Raw genomic sequence first — 22,776 nt, forward strand, 5'->3', positions numbered from 1 at the left:
CCTCCTCCCTGCAGCCTAACCCTAACCGCCATACCCCGTCACCTAACCATAACCTCCTCCCTGCAGCCTAACCCTAACCGCCATACCCGTCACCTAACCATAACCTCCTCCCTGCAGCCTAACCCTAACCACCATACCTCATCGCCTAACCATAACCTCCTCCCTGCAGCCTAACCCTAACCACCATACCCCGTCACCTAACCATAACCTCCTCCCTGCAGCCTAACCCTAACCGCCATACCCGTCACCTAACCATAACCTCCTCCCTGCAGCCTAACCCTAACCGCCATACCCGTCACCTAACCATAACCTCCTCCCTGCAGCCTAACCCTAACCGCCATACCCCGTCACCTAACCATAACCTCCTCCCTGCAGCCTAACCCTAACCGCCATACCTCATCGCCTAACCATAACCTCCTCCCTGTAGCCTAACCCTAACCGCCATACGCCGTCACCTAACCATAACCTCCTCCCTGCAGCCTAACCCTAACCGCCATACCTCATCGCCTAACCATAACCTCCTCCCTGCAGCCTAACCCTAACCGCCATACCCCGTCACCTAACCATAACCTCCTCCCTGCAGCCTAACCCTAACCGCCATACCTCATCGCCTAACCATAACCTCCTCCCTGCAGCCTAACCCCCCATTAATGGCTAATCCAACCCCCCTTCCCCAGCCGCAAGCTAGCGATCCCCGTATACTCAACAATCGTGGGTATTCCGGATGTCGGCATCATGGCTGCCTGTGTCCACCCAGCGGTATCCAGTTGAAAGGTCGACAGTCAATAGGTCAACCACTGTTGGTCGACAAGCAATAGGTCGACACTGACTAAAAAGGTCTACAGGTTAATGTAGACACATGAAAAGGTCGGCATTTGCGCATGGCCAAACCCCAGGAGTAAACGGCTTCGGTGAGACATCATCCAATGATTTTACGTCAGCATGCGACGGGGTGTGTTATCGTTAGCTAATAAGTAGATTATCAAACAAAAAGGATGATTGACTATGAGAAATCTTAAGGCCCCCATCCACTAGTCCGATTTGGGACAATTTCACCTGATTCTGACGGATCGGGGCGAGAGATCGGATGAAAAGTGGCCAAATCAGATGCGTTTGACATCCGATCCGATGCGCAATCCTGTACGCAACGGATCAGAGTTGGAGGTCGGACCTGCTGCAAGTCTGACCTCCGACTCGACCCCCCTTAAGGTTCATTTCAAATGTCTAAAGCAAACACATCTCCTATTAAACCTTTCAAACCAACCCTAGGGACATGTATTGAAATTGCACCCATTTTGTTGAGTACCAATCACGCAAATAACCTATTAGTAACCTACAGCAAGTTATCAGTAACCCATAACCATAAATTGGTATGCCATCAGCAACCAATTAGTACCCATAGCAACCAATCAGTAACCTATGGCAACCAATACATATTGTATCAACTATAGCAACTTCCTGCTATGAAATAAAATTAAACTGTCTTAGAAAAATGAGGGAATGATTTTAAGCTTGTGACCCCTGACACCACCACCGGATTTGTGATGCTGCAAAATGGCCGTTACTACGTCTCTTGTTATGAATGTTCTCTGCAGATCTCGGTATTTGTTCATATTCTATATTCCTATGACAACTGCACAATCCCACGTCCCATGCTCTGCGGGCTCAGTGGCGGATTCAGGGAGGGGGCACCCGGGCATGTGCCCCCCTGTCATTTCATTTTGTAGCTGAGGACCAGGCCTTTCCAACGAGCCCAGCCCCATGTCTCTAGCCCCCCCGGGAACCGGAGATATCGCCTGGCAAACCTGTAACGTTTTTTCCCCATAGGATAATATGGGACCCGTCAATTCCGACCCCCACCCAGTTCCGACGGCTGCCAGTTCCCGCCCTGGCATCACAGAAGCTTGTGGTTGATCTCATTCAATTCCAGGCTGGTCCAAATCAGTCAATCGGTTCCAGAGATATTGCGTGTAAACCGATTTTTTTATTTTTGAAATGTAATTTCATGGCTGTTCATGTTCTTTGAGGGCAGATTACTCTGGAACCAAATGTTCCAGTTTCACTGGACCAACATCATTCAAAGCCCACTCAAAAGTTCTTCAATATAATACTTGTCTCATGTAAATGGGTCAGTTGGTTCCGAAGATATAGCCGGTTAAATAGATAACTGGTTAAAGGGGGGAGGGGTGGTTTTCTCTCCCCCTCACACCAGAAAATGCAGGGACTAGGCTGGTGTAAAAGGGGCCAACCTGGGAATGCATTTTCTGGCGTGAAAGGGGTATTATTTTAAATAGCCGGGACCTGCAGTGCTCTGAATACAGCCAGGCTCTGCCACTGTCAGTGGCTATCACTTCTGCCTGGCGGCGGCTGTCCCCCATTTACCACGATCATGTATTCCCCCTTGGCAATGAGCATGTAATCCCACATGGCAACGAGCATGGAACCTCTGGCAATGAGCATGGAACCCTTGGCAATGAGCATGTAGAGAAGCAGCACTTATGTAGCATAATTTTTAATAGGCATTATGGTGTTTGGCATAACACATAATGGACATAATGGCGTGTAACTTAACGTGTAATGGACATTATGGTGTAAATGTTTAATGCGAGCCTTTGGTGGACAATGTCCCTGTTAATGAAGCGTATTGTGAATTTTGGCTTAATCTGTGTGGCATTATGTGAATTCTGGCTCAATCCATGTGGCATTATGTAAATTTTGGCTCAATCCGTGTGGCATTATGTGAATTTTGGCTCAATCCGTGTGGCATTATGTGAATTTTGACACAATCCATGTGGCATTATGTCAATTTTGGCTCATTCCATTTGGCATCATGTGTAAGGGGCAAGTATAATGGGGTCTAGTATTTTGTTGCATAATGTGTAGAAGTTGTATATGGTGTTGACACGCCCCCTGTTGAGTGGCCACACCCCCTTTCCCGGAGCACGCCTTTGGCGCGCGCACAACTACATCCTTCACTTGTCGCCATGGTGAGCCTGCGTACTTTAAATGCCAGGGCCTATTTTTAATCCCATTCCCACCCTCTCCTGCCGCTCTCTTAGCATGTACACTGGCACCACTAACACTGCCCCTCCCCCACCCAAACCCTTTTTTATCATGGTGCCCCCCCTGTCATTTTATCCTGGATCCGCCCCTGTGCGGGCTGGAAGACATTCGGAGACCTGTCCATCCATATATAAAGTGCATCTGTTGGCTGACTGGTTCCTTAAGTGCCTCCCTGGTCCCCGGTGAATTGATAGGTTCTATTCTCAGAAAGGTTGCTGGCTCCTAGGGGGTCGATAGACTGCACAAAATGGCTGCCTCCGCTGTGTGTAGGTGACAGTCGCACTTTTATTTTTAAATAAAGCATTTCAGCCACAATATTAAAAGCACCTAACAGTCAGTTCACATTGCATGATGTACTGTGCACCATACACAATGTACGCACCATATACCTCCCCCGCATTTGCACAGCCCCAGATGTTATACCCATCTGCATCTGATTATCCGGGATGCCACCACATCAGTGGTCGCTGTTTGACGCTGGCCCTTTAAATTAACCGCTACTTCTCTTGAAAGCATTTGCTGCTCTCTCTCTGAGTACTGAGAAAAGAGGTGTGCGCGACACAATTCCAGCTGCACTCATGCCTAAAGGACTGCGCCGCGCAGATTTCCCAGGACTCTCCCCGGCTGTTTGTAAACAAAGCAGAAATTAAAACGTGTGGCTGCAAATTCGAAACGTGTCGGGATTTCTTTTTCGGGATGTCACTCGTGTAATTGAAATGTAGGCTAATAATTGTGCAATAAAAAAGCCATTAAGAGTGGGAGGAGGATTATTAACGTGACGTACGCAGCGCAAAACACCGCTCGTGGCGTTCCGCGCCTTCCTCTTCAGATTTCTTATTTACCTTTCTTTGCTGCTCAAAGAAGACAACAATACACCGATGGGCACATTTACATATGAAATTTCCATATTGGATAAGATAACATTACGGATGAAGCCATTGTACATAAAGAGATATCACGCAATGAAGATGATCAGAATTTGCATTACAGGTATGGCGGCGATAATGCATTGATTACAGGCAAAAACTATTCTTATCACTCACAACATCCGATATAATATAACAATTTGGAATGGAACGTGCTTTGAATCGGAACCATTCTAATTAGCGAGTTCTTACTGGCTATCCAAAACACGTGACAGCCGAAAGCCATTGAGAAAAATTCGAAATCGCAATATTTGTCAAAAAGAACCAAGTAAACACGAGTAAAACCGAACTCGCTCACCCCTAATTCTAATGCTGAATGGAATAGTCTCAGTCATTGTAAAAGGCCTAACCCCTCCCTCTGCCTGACAATCACACCCGGCCAATAAAGACAGTGGCTGTGTTTGCTGATTACGTTAACTCTTCTCTCGCCAGAGGTAAAACACTCAGCTGCTCCTCCCTTCCTTAACCCTTTGAGAGCCAAGTGAATTTGTCAAAATAGGTGTGAAAATTGCCAAGCAAACATTTTTATTCATCATAATGACCGGTAACGTTACCTTATATAGGAGATATAATCTTTTTTTTTTTTTTTTTTTTACACAATATTTTTCATTTGAATTTATATAACAAATGTGAGCGACGCCGGCATTTCTAGCGGATATTTTGCACATCCCTCACGGAGCTGTTGGCACGCAAACGGTTAACCATTTCCCAGTTTCCCACCCGCCACGCTGAGCCACAACCGCTCCTGCTTACACTGGAGCAACGGTGGTTAACAGATGCAGTGCTGGAGCTGCTCCTAACACCAGGACTGGGATCGGGATGACATCCATTTCAGCAGTATTTCCCACAGCAAGGGTGGAGTAATACACGCACACACATTACATGCCCAGGGTCACACCTTGCACAGCAATGCCTGTCTTGCAAATCCATGAACACCGGCTGCCTATTGTCGCGGCAGTTCTCTGCCTGGGGACTGAAAAGCGATTGTAACGTCAAGGCGATCAGTGAGCTGAGGGCATAATAAGCAGTGTCGGTAATCTGCGAATACCGCTCGGAGCAGCAGCTAAATTGCAACCGCCTTTTATCCGTCTGGTGCACATTAAGCAACGAAGGCGAAGGTCTGATTGGTTGGTAAAGCGTTAGCGTCGGTTCGCTCTTTCACAGCAATGGTAGTGATAAGTGACAGGGTGCAGACTGACGACACTTTGTATGTCCCCGCCATTGGACAGATGTCATATACTCACTTCCTGATCCTGGGCAGACAGGGGCATATCCAGCAGGCACATCCGCACTGGCTCCAGCAGGGCTTTCTGGAGGGTGAACGCCAGCTTCAGCTCCATCTTTGCAGGATCCTGATGTCCCTAGTCTTCCCCCACCTTCTTTCTCATCCCCAGGTCAGTCCTCAGACCACTGAGTCAGCACTGGACCAATATCAGCAGAACAAGTCATTGCGGTTCTCCAGCCTCGTCTTATTCCCCCCAGCTTCATCTATCCCCCCCCCCCCCCCCTCTGCAGTAACAGGTGACACTACTGTCTTACCAGGATCATGGAAGTGTTACAGTCCTTATCGTCTCATCTCTGCCTCCAAGATGGGCTGTGATTCCCTCTCCCCACCCTGTGAGCCTCCACAACAAGCAGGGAAACCTCCACACACTCATCTGTATTCAGCAGGCTGGGAACAGCTTCTACGCCTGCGGCTGTCAGTGCCTTGCTGATTGCCCTAATGCGGGGTATAGGGTGAGAAGGCTGCTAGTAGGGAGGGGTAATAACCATTGGCTGGGTCACCTCACCCGCTGCCTGGACAGCTCTGCGTGTTTGCCTGCTGGGATGAGACAGACAATAGAATATTATATACTGAGACACCGAACCCTCTAATAGGTGCAGTAGGGCAAGTTTGTGACTGTCGGGCATTAAACAGTTGGGATTCTGATGTTGGTATAACGACTGCCGGGGGGGGGGGGGGGGGGTCGTCCGGCACCAAGATAAAGGGTGTCAGGGATAGAGGGGTAGATGTACTAATCCTGGTGAAGAGATAAAGTGCAAGGTGATAAAGCACCAGCCAATCAACTCCTAACTGCCATCTTTCAAACATAGCGAATTGGCTGGTGCATCACCTTCTACTTTATCTCTTCATCAGGCTTAATACATCTGCTGCAGAGAGAGGGGCTGAGAGAGAGAGAGAGAGAGAGAGAGAGAGAGAGGGGGGAGAGAGAGAGAGAGAGAGGGGGGGAGAGAGAGAGAGAGAGAGAGGGGCTGAGAGAGGGGGGGACAGAAAGAGAAGCAAGAAGAGACCAAGGTTTTTTTTTTTACTAAGATGGGATGTTGCTATGGGCAACCAATCAGATACTATGATGAGAGTCTCAGAGATAGAGAGAGGGAGTGTCAGAGATAGAGTGCGGGAGTGTCAGGGATAGAGCGCGGGAGTGTCAGAGATAGAGCGCGGGAGTGTCAGGGATAGAGCGCGGGAGTGTCAGGGATAGAGCGCGGGAGTGTCAGAGATAGAGCGCGGGAGTGTCGGGGAAAGAGCGCGGGAGTGTCGGGGAAAGAGCGCGGGAGTGTCGGGGAAAGAGCGCGGGAGTGTCGGGGATAGAGCGCGGGAGTGTCGGGGATAGAGCGCGGGAGTGTCAGAGATAGAGCGCGGGAGTGTCAGAGATAGAGCGTGGGAGTGTCAGGGATAGAGCGCGGGAGTGTCAGGGAAAGAGCGCGGGAGTGTCAGGGAAAGAGCGCGGGAGTGTCAGGGATAGAGCGCGGGAGTGTCAGGGATAGAGCACGGGAGTGTCAGAGATAGAGCGCGGGAGTGTCGGGGAAAGAGCGCGGGAGTGTCAGGGAAAGAGCGCGGGAGTGTCAGGGATAGAGCGCGGGAGTGTCAGAGATAGAGCACGGGAGTTTCAGAGATAGAGCGCGGGAGTGTCAGAGATTGAGCGAGGGAGTGTCAGAGATAGAGCGCGGGAGTGTCAGGGATAGAGCGCGGGAGTGTCAGGGATAGAGCGCGGGAGTGTCAGGGATAGATCGCGGGAGTGTCAGAGAGAGCGTGGAAGTGTCAGAGATAGAGCGCGGAAGTGTCAGGGATAGAGCGCGGGAGTGCCAGGGATAGAGGGCGGGAGTGTCAGGGATAGAGTGCGGGAGTGTCAGAGATAGAGCGCGGGAGTGTCAGAGATAGAGCGTGGAAATGTCAGAAATTGAGCGAGGGAGTGTCAGAGATAGAGCGCGGGAGTGTCAGGGATAGAGCGCGGGAGTGTCAGAGTTAGAGCGCGGGAGTGTCAGAGATAGAGCGCGGAAGTGTCAGAGATAGAGCGCGGGAGTGTCAGAGTTAGAGCGCGGGAGTGTCAGAGATAGAGCGCGGAAGTGTCAGAGTTAGAGTGCTGGAGTGTCAGAGATAGAGCGCGGGAGTGTCAGAGTTAGAGCGCGGGAGTGTCAGGGATAGAGCGCGGGAGTGTCAGGGATAGAGCGCGGGAGTGTCAGAGTTAGAGCGCGGGAGTGTCAGAGATAGAGCGCGGAAGTGTCAGAGATAGAGCGCGGGAGTGTCAGGGATAGAGCGCGGGAGTGTCAGGGATAGAGCGCGGGAGTGTCAGGGATAGAGCGCGGGAGTGTCAGAGATAGAGCGCGGGAGTGTCAGGGATAGAGCGCGGGAGTGTCAGGGATAGAGCGCGGAAGTGTCAGAGATAGATCGCGGGAGTGTCAGGGATAGAGCGCGGGAGTGTCAGATCACTGCCATCGACGGCCGTTTGCAAGTTGAGTGTCAGGCGCTGGGCATTTGGGGGCGTCACGCAAGCCATTTCTGGCAGTGACTGGCTGTTGGGTGGGAGGGCCACTGATGTCATCAGCAGCCTCCTTCTCCCCGCGGCCATCGCAGCGCCGAGTGAGACTTACTCAACAGTTGTGAACAGGGGGAAATCCAATAGATGGTGAGTGACTGCGACACTGCACAGGGGCAGGGGGAGACCAGGGCAGAGTCTACCTGATCTGAAGAATCGCAGCCCAGTGATCAGTTCTGAACCAGGCCCAGAGGGCGGTGCAGTAAAGAGGTTAATATGCCTTATATTCCCGAAAGGGCAGTCACTTCCGCGGGGCATCGCTCCCATCAGCTCTAGGATAGTACGTGGATTAAGTGGATCATACTCGCCCTCCGCATGTACATGTAGCCACAAAACCCTATCAAGAAGCGGACAATGGTTCCAGAAAGCCTCCTTCAGGCCACACGAGTATCTCCGGGTACGGGAGAATAACTGCCTCCACTCACTCCGCTGTGCACAGGTTACTGTCCCAATTATAGTCCACAAGGAAGGAAAAGTTATCTAAACGTTATTGTGTCGACAATAAGTGCCTACCATTTTCATGTTGACCAGTTGAAAATGTCAACCTTTAACATGTCGCCCTAATTCCGAGTGACATATAATCCCAATAATTTTAAAGGAGGTTCACTCTACACAGCAAATGCCCAACTATAGGCCAAGAAGACATGCTGAGCCTTGTAGTTCTACTTCAACTGGAGAAGACACAAGTTCATTTATCTCTTATGCTTCTAATATCCTGCACCTCATTGGCTGCAGGAACCGCCTTCCTGGCAATGAAAAAAACATGGTCACTTCAAATCAATAAAAATGTACTAGTCCGTCAGCAATAATAATGAGTTTACTTACATGACTCCCCTGGCGGAGGGGGACACCTTGTGCAGTTTACAAGGGCTGAGATATTTGCACAGTGACTTTTGCAAACAACCGACAGCAGGGCAAGAATCTAAAACAAGTTCCAGAGTAACTGTGTGGGCGACACAGTACACAGCTGGCTAATTATACCGTCTGAGCGAGAAGATCCAGTCTATACAGATAAATGTAGACATTGCGTAATAAACATTTGGGCTTTATAGAATAGGCAAGATGCAGGCAAGGGCGTGATCCCATCGAGTTAGACTGCATTTTTAGCGCCAATAATATAAAAAAATGGTGCTGTAGTGTATGGGGGCCTTAGATGTCCGTCTGTATGCAGCTTTGTTTGCATTTTGCACTTACGAGTATATAGTGTTCATTCTAGCACCCGCCATCTTTGAAAACCTATGTAGTTCCTCTTCCCTGCCTGGAGTGTTGCTGTCTGCTGTAGTGCTTCTAGCACAGTGTGGTCTGTATATCAGCACTGATATGCAAACCAGACCTGAGCTAGAAATACTACAGCAAACAGCGACACCCCAGGCAGGGAAGAGGAACTGCATGGGTTTTCAAAGATGGGGGGTCTAGAATGAACACTCGTATACAGAGGCAGAACTCTGGGAGGCAATGGAGTCATCTGCCGCCGGGCTCCTGCTACCAAGGGGGCACCTCTCCTCCCCTGCAAGTTTGAGGGGTAGATTTATGAAGCAGTGATAAGGGAGAAGAAGTGATAAAGTGCCTGGTACTTTATCACTGGCCAATCAGCTTCTGACTGTTAAGTTACAGGCTGGGTTTAAATAGGAGCTGATTGGCCGGTGATAAATTACCAGGCACTTTATCACTTCTCCTCCCTTATCACTGCTTAATAAATCTACCCCTAAATCAGTTAATTGAAAGCCAACAATATCACTTCTGTGGCTTAGTTCTGATAAATATGTGTGTTCTCTCTCTCTCTCTATCTATATATACAGACAAATATAGAGAGTGATATAGATATAAATTGAACACATATATTTCAGAACAGACATATATTTAATGGTGGTGGTGGCGGGGGGGGGGGCACAATATACAGATCTTGCCTCCGGGCAACTGGAGCGAACTTACGCCACTGCTCGTATATTTACTTGTATATGCAGAGAAAGGAGGGAGAACGTGTGCAAAGGTGGGTCACTTTCCATAGACACGCCCCTACTGAGGAAATCAGTAAGTGTGTTTTGATCCCCCCCACTGATACAATGGGGTGAATCCTATTCATTGCGAAGGGTGTGAGGTGCCATTCCAACTGGGTTTTAAAGGTACCCTTTGCAGGCTAATTTCAGCCCAAATTCGCTCAAAACTGCTCACTACCCTATGGGGCGGGGAGCAGTTTTGTGTGAATTCCGTCCTCAGTAAAGTGCGTCCGGTGCCGTGATGATTTGGTCTCGCGAATTAAATGCGGATAATAGGATCGATCGCTATGTATTATTAGTGTGGTTCATCCAAAGCAGTTGCATTATTTAGTTAATATTTCAGTGCTCGGTAGGAAAGCAGCTTTCAATGTGATTTTTTTTATATCCTAGACAATAGATGTTTGTAATTATTTTAACTTAATTAGTACATTTGTTTTTGGATCTGCAGTTAATTATATTTGACATGGTTAATGCATCTTTCGTATTTCCTAATAACACTGTCCAGGCACAGAGTGACTGTTTTATATGTATATGACACTTCATTAAAATACGGCACTGTGTACAAATCGGGCACTGTAAGTTTAGCATTTATTACTAACACTGTCAAGCTGCATCTCCTAGTGTAAACTGGGCACCTATGCTACAGTTTCTTGTAGTGTTAAATGCTTTCCCCTCGTATAAACTTGGCACATACAGGGTAGAGATGTGCGTCCGGATTCTGTGGAATCCGAACCGCTCCGAACATAGCCGACCGAGTTTCCGGCTTTGTTCGGAAACCCGAATGCGGGAATCCGCCGTTGGATTCTCGCGAGACGCCGAGTCTATAAAAGCTCGGCGTCCTGAGTGACTGCACACTAGTGGATGGTAGGGCACGAATTGCAGCTGGTCGGCACATGTTGGCTCAAAAAAACAGTGACTTTGGGAGTGTAGGTGTCCAGCGTGTGCTGATGACAGATGTAAAGGAACTGCAAACAGTTTAAAGATCAGAGGGGGGATAGTAATGGCTGCTGTACCTGCTCAGTACCTGGACCCTACAGGGGGCGCTGCTAGGAATCACACCAACAAATGGTACTTACTGTATACGAGAAAGGAGTCTGGGAAACGGCCGCAGATTCTAACCAGTAACTCATCAATATACCGAAACCGTCCTCGCCTACTCTCCCGGAAGTTGGGGGAGACTCCTGATTTATAAGGCAGTCCCCCAAACTGCCGGAAGTGTGGGTGCTCCCCCAGCTGGATGTGATGGAATGGTCGACACTCAAATGGTCGACAGGCAAAAGGTTGACACTCCAAAAAAGGTCAACATGCATTAGGTGAAGATGGTCAAATGGTCAACACAGAAAAAGGTTGACATAAAAAAAGGTCGACATGAGTTTTCACAATGTTTTTCATTATACGGTGCCCATGTCGACAAAGACACACAATAAAACATGTCAACCTTTTCACACCGACCTCTTTCCTGCTGACATTCTGCTTGTGTGGACCACGTCAACCTTTTGTGGGTGTCAACCTTTTGCCTGTGGACCCTCCCTCAGCCTCCTAGTTAAGTGTTAAGAATGGGGGTGCAATTACTGGAATCGTGGGTCCGAGTATTTCGCCCTATGAATCGCAGCATTTTGCCGTTATAGTGGCGCGGTGTAATGATGCCACCGCCTAGCCCCCCCTCCCCCGCAAGCATCTATATTCTTGTCATGACTAAAAGTAATTGTCCATAAAATAACTGCTCCCCTCTATGTCTGCATCACTTGTCACATGTAGCTGCTGCCGCCCGGCCACAGTTTGCTCATGTCAGATCTCTATGGCAGCAAATACTGAATCAGTCTCCAAAGAATGAAAATATTCGGGATTCCTGACCGTGCACGTGTCCCTCTTCAGTCAGCCAATGTCCACAGGGTGCCAGCAACACACATGGAAACCTCAGCCTGACAACCAAATAAACAGCTTTAGGTCTTGTAGCACAGGAAGCGTCAGTAAATCACCCTGCAAGAAAATACCTGAGGGCCCATCGCTCGGACAGCCAGAAAAACACAATGTAAACACATGCATTGTACTTATGTATGAACAGTTTCCTATATAGCGCACACATATTCCGCAGCGCTGTACAGAGACTATTATTACCAGTTATTATATAGCGCACACATATTCCGCAGCGCTGTACAGAGACTATTATTACCAGTTATTATATAGCGCACACATATTCCGGAGCGCTGTACAGAGACTATTATTACCAGTTATTATATAGCGCACACATATTCCGCAGCGCTGTACAGAGACTATTATTACCAGTTATTATATAGCGCACACATATTCCGCAGCGCTGTACATAGAATATTATTACCAGTTATTATATAGCGCACACATATTCCGCAGCGCTGTACAGAGACTATTATTACCAGTTATTATATAGCGCACACATATTCCGGAGCGCTGTACAGAGACTATTATTACCAGTTATTATATAGCGCACACATATTCCGCAGCGCTGTACAGAGACTATTATTACCAGTTATTATATAGCGCACACATATTCCGCAGCGCTGTACAGAGAATATTATTACCAGTTATTATATAGCGCACACATATTCCGCAGCGCTGTACAGAGACTATTATTACCAGTTATTATATAGCGCACACATATTCCGCAGCGCTGTACAGAGACTATTATTACCAGTTATTATATAGCGCACACATATTCCGCAGCGCTGTACAGAGACTATTATTACCAGTTATTATATAGCGCACACATATTCCGGAGCGCTGTACAGAGACTATTATTACCAGTTATTATATAGCGCACACATATTCCGCAGCGCTGTACAGAGACTATTATTACCAGTTATTATATAGCGCACACATATTCCGCAGCGCTGTACAGAGACTATTATTACCAGTTATTATATAGCGCACACATATTCCGCAGCGCTGTACAGAGACTATTATTACCATTTATATAGCGCACACATATTCCGCAGCACTGTACAGAGACTATTATTACCAGTTATTATATAGCGCACACATATTCCGCAGCGCTGTACAGAGACTATTATTACCAGTTATTATATAGCGCACACATATTCCGCAGCGCTGTACAGAGACTATTATTACCAGTTATTATATAGCGCACACATATTCCGCAGCGCTGTACAGAGATTATTATTACCAGTTATTATATAGCGCACACATATTCCGCAGCACTGTACAGAGAATATTATTACCAGTTATTATATAGCACACACATATTCCACAGCGCTGTACAGAGACTATTATTACCAGTTATTATATAGAGCACACATATTCCGCAGCGCTGTACAGAGACTATTATTACCAGTTATTATATAGCGCACACATATTCCGCAGCGCTGTACAGAGACTATTATTACCAGTTATTATATAGCGCACACATATTCCACAGCGCTGTACAGAGACTATTATTACCAGTTATTATATAGCGCACACATATTCCGCAGCGCTGTACAGAGACTATTATTACCAGTTATTATATAGCGCACACATATTCCGCAGCGCTGTACAGAGACTATTATTACCAGTTATTATATAGCGCACACATATTCCGCAGCGCTGTACAGAGACTATTATTACCAGTTATTATATAGCGCACACATATTCCGGAGCGCTGTACAGAGACTATTATTACCAGTTATTATATAGCGCACACATATTCCGCAGCGCTGTACAGAGACTATTATTACCAGTTATTATATAGCGCACACATATTCCGCAGCGCTGTACAGAGACTATTATTACCAGTTATTATATAGCGCACACATATTCCGCAGCGCTGTACAGAGACTATTATTACCATTTATATAGCGCACACATATTCCGCAGCACTGTACAGAGACTATTATTACCAGTTATTATATAGCGCACACATATTCCGCAGCGCTGTACAGAGACTATTATTACCAGTTATTATATAGCGCACACATATTCCGCAGCGCTGTACAGAGACTATTATTACCAGTTATTATATAGCGCACACATATTCCGCAGCGCTGTACAGAGATTATTATTACCAGTTATTATATAGCGCACACATATTCCGCAGCACTGTACAGAGAATATTATTACCAGTTATTATATAGCACACACATATTCCACAGCGCTGTACAGAGACTATTATTACCAGTTATTATATAGAGCACACATATTCCGCAGCGCTGTACAGAGACTATTATTACCAGTTATTATATAGCGAACACATATTCCGCAGCACTGTACAGAGACTATTATTACTAGTTATTTATATAGCGCACACATATTCCGCAGCGCTGTACAGAGATTATTATTACCAGTTATTATATAGCGCACACATATTCCACAGCGCTGTACAGAGATTATTATTACCAGTTATTATATAGCGCACGCATATTCCGCAGCGATGTACAGAGATTATTATTACCAGTTATTATATAGCGCACACATATTCCGCAGCGCTGTACAGAGATTATTATTACCAGTTATTATATAGCGCACACATATTCCACAGCGCTGTACAGAGATTATTACCAGTTATTATATAGCGCACACATATTCCGCAGCGCTGTACAGAGACTATTATTACCAGTTATTATATAGCGCACACATATTCCACAGCGCTGTACAGAGTATATTATTACCAGTTATTATATAGCGCACACATATTCCACAGCGCTGTACAGAGATTATTATTACCAGTTATTTATATAGCGCACACATATTCCACAGCTCTGTACAGAGAATATTATTACCAGTTATTATATAGCGCACACATATTACGCAGCGCTGTACAGAGAATGCAGTTATATTATATAGCGCACACATATTCCACAGTGCTGTACAGAGAATATTATTACCAGTTATTATATAGCGCACACATATTCCCATAGTTACCTCCCCTCCTGCATTCTGCAGGAGACTCCCTGAAATAACAGCAATCTCCCTCTCTCCCTTATTAGTCTAGCAATCTCCCTCATGTAACCTAGCCCACATTACACTGTTACATCATAGTTACCTCCCCTCCTGCATTCTGCAGGAGACTCCCTGACATAGCAGCAATCTCCCCTTCTCCCTCATTAGTCTAGAAATCTCCCTCATGTCACCGAGCTCACATTACACTGTTATATCATAGTTACCTCCCCTCCTGCATTCTGCAGGAGACTCCCTGAAATAACAGCAATCTCCCTCTCTCCCTTATTAGTCTAGCAATCTCCCTCATGTAACCTAGCCCACATTACACTGTTACATCATAGTTACCTCCCCTCCTGCATTCTGCAGGAGACTCCCTGACATAGCAGCAATCTCCCTCTCCCTCATTAGTCTAGCAATCTCCCTCATGTCACCTAGCCCACATTACACTGTTACATCATAGTTACCTCCCCTCCTGCATTCTGCAGGAGACTCCCTGACATAGCAGCAATCTCCCTCTCTCTCTCATTAGTCTAGCAGTCTCCCTCATGTCACCTAGCCCACATTACACTGTTACATCATAGTTACCTCCCCTCCTGCATTCTGCAGGAGACTCCCTGAAATAACAGCAATCTCCCTCTCTCCCTTATTAGTCTAGCAATCTCCCTCATGTAACCTAGCCCACATTACACTGTTACATCATAGTTACCTCCCCTCCTGCATTCTGCAGGAGACTCCCTGACATAGCAGCAATCTCCCTCTCCCTCATTAGTCTAGCAATCTCCCTCATGTAACCTAGCCCACATTACACTGTTACATCATAGTTACCTCCCCTCCTGCATTCTGCAGGAGACTCCCTGACATAGCAGCAATCTCCCTCTCTCCCTCATTGGTCTAGCAATCTCCCTCATGTCACCTAGCCCACATTACACTGTTACATCATAGTTACCTCCCCTCCTGCATTCTGCAGGAGACTCCCTGACATAGCAGCAATCTCCCTCTCTCCCTCATTAGTCTAGCAATCTCCCTCATGTCACCTAGCCCACATTACACTGTTACATATTTGGGGAAAAAAAGAATGAGAGATAGATACATTTACATAGAATCATCAGAACCATTTCCCAGCACTTTACCAAGTATAGTATCTCTTACTAACTGCTTTGGGGCTCATCTACATTTGGATATAAGTAATTTTACAAGATTCCTCTCAGATGTAGCAGTACACACCCACGCTTCTAGGTGCCACGTTCCCAATCTCTTTTCACAATATCACCATATATGGAACTAGACACGCCCTTTAGGAGGAGCATGACACACCCCCTCAATAGGGCGCTGTGCAAAATTCTACTACCAACTATAATCTCCCTGAAACTAGTTTTCAAAAGTAGGCAAGTATGCATATTCATATGCAGGGACCAGGACTACAGAAGACTGTCCCTGATTTGTGTGAAGTGAAATGATTACAAAAACAACGTCAGGAGCTGGGACTGTTTTGCACATGCGTGGTCTACTGCAGCAGTCATTGCTGAGGAGGGATCCTGAGGAACCCTCTCCCAGTAATTTCTAAAGAAAGTAGACAAGGATAACACCATCTGGTGAAGACGTTATCTATAAGACCAAATTGCGGAACGCTTCATTTACCACAGCTTAGTAACTCTAACAACCTTGCATCCCTGGCAAAAACCTATGGGGGCTGTCAGTAATATAGAGGGTCTACAGCACATATTGAATAGATCTTATTTGGGGATACTTAATATTTGTGATCATCCCATGAAAATGGGTGTTTTTCGAAAAATAGCCCGCAAATATTATTAGAAAAATAGATTATGTAATAACAGACAAAGGGGGGTATTCAATAACAGGATTCTGACTGTCGGAAGGTCCCGACAGGCGGAGACGGTAACCCAGGCTGTTTTCATTCTGTTCGACTGCAATTAGAGAGCTAGAATTGAATGTTCCGGCTGTTGAGTGTCAGAAACTTGCGAAAACGATCACTGGATTGTCAACCCCCCCCCCGAGAATTTGACAATCCGCGGCCGTTTCTGACAAAACTGGTTTTAAAGTCAGATCTGTTTCCTTGGAAACTGTTTTCAATGAAGTCGGTAACAGCAGCTGAATAGGCGAGGACCGCTGTTTCCACCGGCAGAAATATTGTCCGGGATTGAATACACTCCAAAGGGGTAAAAGTACCCATGGGCAACACCCAAGCCCGCCACCACATGCCCCTGGCGCACACCGCTCAGTGCGAATGGCCCGACGACATACACATCATGCTTTATATCAGGCATGTCCAACCTGAGGGCCTCCAGCTGTTGTGAAACTACACATCCCAGCATGCCTTGCCATAGTTCTGGCATTCCTTAATAGGAAAACTGTGGCAAGACATGCTGGGATGTGTAGTTTTACAACAGCTGGATATATATTTATATAAATAGTTAGGTGCTAGAATATAAAAAAAAATTTGAACTGGAAACTTGGCTACGACCCTCTCCCCATAATGCTTTGCAGCTTCTAATTACAGTTAGCGCCTCATAAATGACTGTATAATTGCCTTTCTAAAATATTTGGTCACCCCATAGGCTGGTGCTATAGATATTTTAGTGCGTCATCGCACTGTCCCGCTTTCAGTTCCAGAGCCCCCGAGCCAATACCTTGTCTATGTACTGACATCACTGCACGCCCCGGAGGTGGGGACGGTTACCTTGAGGACATCTCATGCAGGAGATTCTCCACATACCACATAAGCCACACGTTGTGACTTCTTACAGCTGGTAGAGGGCCCGGCCTGGGAGAGGCAACCACAAGTCACACCGTGAACTTTGCAGAGGATTCCCAAATATGTCACAGAGGTTGCCGCAGAATTGAGCATTTCAATCAGATTCAATCATTGCTCACAGTTCTGCGTTTACTGATCCATAGCACCATAGTAATTACTATTACTGGCTTCTCCATGTGGGATATTATAGTATGCCTCACACCGGCCAATCAGCTCCTGGCATGACGCTTGGTTCAGAAGCATTTAATCAGTGTCATAGAAAATCCCTTTTCTCTTCTGACCTCATCTGCTGCAGATCGCCTCATACATTCCCATTTGCGCAAAACTGTATGTACGGATAAATATCGGATGGATTCTAATCAATGATAAACACGTGACATAAGATAGAACAGGTTCCGGCAGAGGCGTAAATATGGGAGACATTGGAGTCACCTGCCGCCGGGCTCCTGCTCCAAAGGGGGCACCTCTCCCCCCCTGTCAGTTTGAATCAGTTAATTGAAATCCATTTTTATCACTTCTGTGGCTGACTCCCCTCCTAACATCGAGTGCGGATCATTAGGTCTACAGCAGCTAGGTCGACAAGCATTGGGTTGACACCACTAGGTCGACAGGCATTAGGCTACACAAGCATTAGGTAGACAGTCAAAAGGTCAACATGGGGTTTTTCACTGTTTTTTGACCAGAATGTGGACACAGTCGACATGGACACAGTTTGAAGTGCAACGTATCCCCTCACTTCGCTCGCAATGCTTCTTTTATGCTCCGACCATGCCCTAGTGGATGGTAGGGCACGACATACCGCCTGTTGGCACGTCGGCTCAAAAAAACAACCATGTCGACCTTTTGACTGTCGACCTTGCCCATGTCGACATAATGCTTGTGTCGACATAATGACCTGTCGACCTAAACCCATGTAGATCTAGCCCCAAGTCGACCTAGACCCATGTCGACCTTGATGCCTGTGGACCTGTCGACCGAGTTGCTGTAGACCTAACGACCGTATCCCCTAACATCATTTTTGAACACCCTGTATTAGAACCCATGACCGGTCTTACTGCAGACAGACACCTTACTGATTGAGCTATTGGGGGGGCACCAATATTTATACTGCCCCTGGGCAACTGGGACGAACTTACGCCACTGGGTTCCGGTCAGATAATCGGTTTCCCATAAATGTTTTTCGGCAACCAATAATGTTTATCCTGTCACTGAGAACTTCTGCAATATACGTATATGAAATATTATTTATGCCTAGATCTAAAATATGTCAAAGTTTTTTTTGTTTTGTTATCAGTTTACTTTATGGAGGAAAAAGGGCCTGGAAAGGATGCGGGGCTGATACATAACTCAGGAACCGCTCTTGACCTGATCACGTCAGGGAGAACTCCGCATCCGTTCCACTACACACGGGAAAGATGTGGCGACAGACACACAATCTATAGAGAAGTGTCACGGCATTTGTGCACAATAACACCACCAGCTACATCAGCAGACGGCATCCTGGACCACGGTGAGCGGAGGATGTGAAAGTTAAGAAAACAAAAATAACTTTAGGGACTGATTCGTGGATGTGTGATAATGTCATCGCAGCTGTGAATGTGTACATGCCAGTGTCACTGCTGCCTGGTGCAACTGTACATCCCAGTGTCACTGCTGCCTGGTGCAACTGTACATGCCAGTGTCACTGCTGCCTGGTGCAACTGTACATGCCAGTGTCACTGCTGCCTGGTGCAACTGTACATCCCAGTGTCACTGCTGCCTGGTGCAACTGTACATGCCAGTGTCACTGCTGCCTGGTGCAACTGTACATGCCAGTGTCACTGCTGCCTGGTGCAACTGTACATCCCAGTGTCACTGCTGCCTGGTGCAACTGTACATGCCAGTGTCACTGCTGCCTGGTGCAACTGTACATGCCAGTGTCACTGCTGCCTGGTGCAACTGTACATCCCAGTGTCACTGCTGCCTGGTGCAACTGTACATGCCAGTGTCACTGCTGCCTGGTGCAACTGTACATGCCAGTGTCACTGCTGCCTGGTGCAACTGTACATGCCAGTGTCACTGCTGCCTGGTGCAACTGTACATGCCAGTGTCACTGCTGCCCGGTGCAACTGTACATGCCAGTGTCACCGCTGCCTGGTGCAACTGTACATGCCAGTGTCACCGCTGCCTGGTGCAACTGTACATGCACGTGTCACTGCTGCCCGGTGCAACTGTACATGCCAGTGTCACTGCTGCCCGGTGCAACTGTACATCCCAGTGTCACTGCTGCCTGGTGCAACTGTACATGCACGTGTCACTGCTGCCTGGTGCAACTGTACATGCCAGTGTCACTGCTGCCTGGTGCAACTGTACATGCACGTGTCACTGCTGCCCGGTGCAACTGTACATGCCAGTGTCACTGCTGCCTGGTGCAACTGTACATGCCAGTGTCACTGCTGCCTGGTTCAACTGTACATGCCAGTGTCACTGCTGCCTGGTGCAACTGTACATGCCAGTGTCACTGCTGCCTGGTGCAACTGTACATGCCAGTGTCACTGCTGCCTGGTGCAACTGTACATGCCAGTGTCACTGCTGCCTGGTGCAACTGTACATGCCAGTGTCACTGCTGCCTGGTGCAACTGTACCTGCCAGTGTCACTGCTGCCTGGTGCAACTGTACATGCCAGTGTCACTGCTGCCCGGTGCAACTGTACATGCCAGTGTCACTGCTGCCCGGTGCAACTGTACATGCACGTGTCACTGCTGCCTGGTGCAACTGTACATGCCAGTGTCACTGCTGCCTGGTGCAACTGTACATGCCAGTGTCACTGCTGCCTGGTGCAACTGTACATGCCAGTGTCACTGCTGCCCGGTGCAACTGTACATGCCAGTGTCACTGCTGCCCGGTGCAACTGTACATGCCAGTGTCACTGCTGCCCGGTGCAACTGTACATGCCAGTGTCACTGCTGCCTGGTGCAACTACATGCCAGTGTCACTGCTGCCTGGTGCAACTGTACATGCCAGTGTCACTGCTGCTTGGTGCAACTGTACATGCCAGTGTCACTGCTGCCTGGTGCAACTGTACATGCCAGTGTCACTGCTGCCTGGTGCAACTGTACATGCCAGTGTCACTGCTGCCTGGTGCAACTACATGCCAGTGTCACTGCTGCCTGGTGCAACTGTACATGCACGTGTCACTGCTGCCTGGTGCAACTGTACATGCCAGTGTCACTGCTGCCTGGTGCAACTGTACATGCCAGTGTCACTGCTGCCTGGTGCAACTGTACATGCCAGTGTCACTGCTGCCTGGTGCAACTGTACATGCCAGTGTCACTGCTGCCTGGTGCAACTGTACATGCCAGTGTCACTGCTGCCTGGTGTAACTGTACATGCACGTGTCACTGCTGCCTGGTGCAACTGTGAATGCCAGTGTCACTGCTGCCTGGTGTAACTGTACATGCACGTGTCACTGCTGCCTGGTGTAACTGTACATGCCAGTGTCACTGCTGCCTGGTGCAACTGTACATGCCAGTGTCACTGCTGCCTGGTGCAACTGTACATGCACGTGTCACTGCTGCCCGGTGCAACTGTACATGCCAGTGTCACTGCTGCCTGGTGCAACTGTACATGCCAGTGTCACTGCTGCCTGGTGCAACTGTACATCATGCCAGTGTCACTGCTGCCCGGTGCAACTGTACATGCCAGTGTCACTGCTGCCCGGTGCAACTGTACATGCACGTGTCACTGCTGCCTGGTGCAACTGTGCATGCCAGTGTCACTGCTGCCTGGTGCAACTGTGCATGCCAGTGTCACTGCTGCCCGGTGCAACTGTACATGCCAGTGTCACTGCTGCCTGGTGCAACTGTGCATGCCAGTGTCACTGCTGCCTGGTGTAACTGTACATGCCAGTGTCACTGCTGCCTGGTGTAACTGTACATGCACGTGTCACTGCTGCCTGGTGTAACTGTACATGCACGTGTCACTGCTGCCTGGTGCAACTGTGCATGCCAGTGTCACTGCTGCCTGGTGCAACTGTACATGCCAGTGTCACTGCTGCCTGGTGCAACTGTGCATGCCAGTGTCACTGCTGCCTGGTGCAACTGTGCATGCCAGTGTCACTGCTGCCTGGTGCAACTGTGCATGCCAGTGTCACCGCTGCCTGGTGCAACTGTGCATGCCAGTGTCACTGCTGCCTGGTGCAACTGTACATGCCAGTGTCACCGCTGCCTGGTGTAACTGTACATGCCAGTGTCACTGCTGCCTGGTGTAACTGTACATGCACGTGTCACTGCTGCCTGGTGCAACTGTGCATGCCAGTGTCACTGCTGCCTGGTGCAACTGTACATGCCAGTGTCACTGCTGCCTGGTGTAACTGTACATGCCAGTGTCACTGCTGCCTGGTGCAACTGTGCATGCCAGTGTCACTGCTGCCTGGTGCAACTGTGCATGCCAGTGTCACTGCTGCCTGGTGCAACTGTGCATGCCAGTGTCACCGCTGCCTGGTGCAACTGTGCATGCCAGTGTCACCGCTGCCTGGTGCAACTGTACATGCCAGTGTCACTGCTGCCTGGTGCAACTGTGCATGCCAGTGTCACTGCTGCCTGGTGCAACTGTGCATGCCAGTGTCACCGCTGCCTGGTGCAACTGTACATGCCAGTGTCACTGCTGCCTGGTGCAACTGTACATGCCAGTGTCACCGCTGCCTGGTGCAGCTGTACATGCCAGTGTCACTGCTGCCTGGTGCAACTGTACATGCCAGTGTCACTGCTGCCTGGTGCAACTGTACATGCCAGTGTCACTGCTGCCTGGTGCAACTGTGCATGCCAGTGTCACTGCTGCCTGGTGCAACTGTGCATGCCAGTGTCACCGCTGCCTGGTGCAACTGTGCATGCCAGTGTCACTGCTGCCTGGTGCAACTGTGCATGCCAGTGTCACTGCTGCCTGGTGCAACTGTGCATGCCAGTGTAACTGCTGCCTGGTGCAACTGTGCATGCCAGTGTCACCGCTGCCTGGTGCAACTGTGCATGCCAGTGTCACTGCTGCCTGGTGCAACTGTACATGCCAGTGTCACTGCTGCCTGGTGCAACTGTACATGCCAGTGTCACTGCTGCCTGGTCAACTGTGCATGCCCGTGTCACTGCTGCCTGGTGCAGCTGTACATGCCAGTGTCACTGCTGCCTGGTGCAACTGTGCATGCCCGTGTCACTGCTGCCTGGTGCAGCTGTACATGCCAGTGTCACAGCTGCCTGGTGCAGCTGTACATGCCAGTGTCACTGCTGCCTGGTTAACTGTACATGCCAGTGTCACTGCTG

The 22,776-nt window shown here is 48.4% G+C and overlaps 1 protein-coding gene across 4 annotated transcripts in view; it reads right to left on the minus strand.

Moving 5' to 3' along the window:
- RALGDS (ral guanine nucleotide dissociation stimulator) overlaps positions 1–22,776 on the minus strand; it is a 125,458-nt gene that overhangs the window by 85,869 nt on the left and 16,813 nt on the right. Inside the window, exon 1 of one of the 4 annotated variants that reach the window (XM_083160943.1) lies at positions 5,234–5,392. The exons of 2 other annotated variants lie outside the window; for them this stretch is intronic. In XM_083160943.1, coding sequence (XP_083017069.1) covers positions 5,234–5,329 — 96 coding nt within the window. In that variant the 5' untranslated portion in view covers positions 5,330–5,392. Of the gene's footprint in view, positions 1–5,233; positions 5,393–22,776 lie in introns of those variants that run through there. One more of the 4 variants, XM_083160947.1, reaches the window with a different exon arrangement.

The sequence above is a fragment of the Crinia signifera genome, chromosome 9 (genome assembly GCF_055691185.1).
Source record: "Crinia signifera chromosome 9, ASM5569118v1, whole genome shotgun sequence".
In the NCBI taxonomy this organism is placed as follows: Eukaryota; Metazoa; Chordata; class Amphibia; order Anura; family Myobatrachidae; genus Crinia; species Crinia signifera.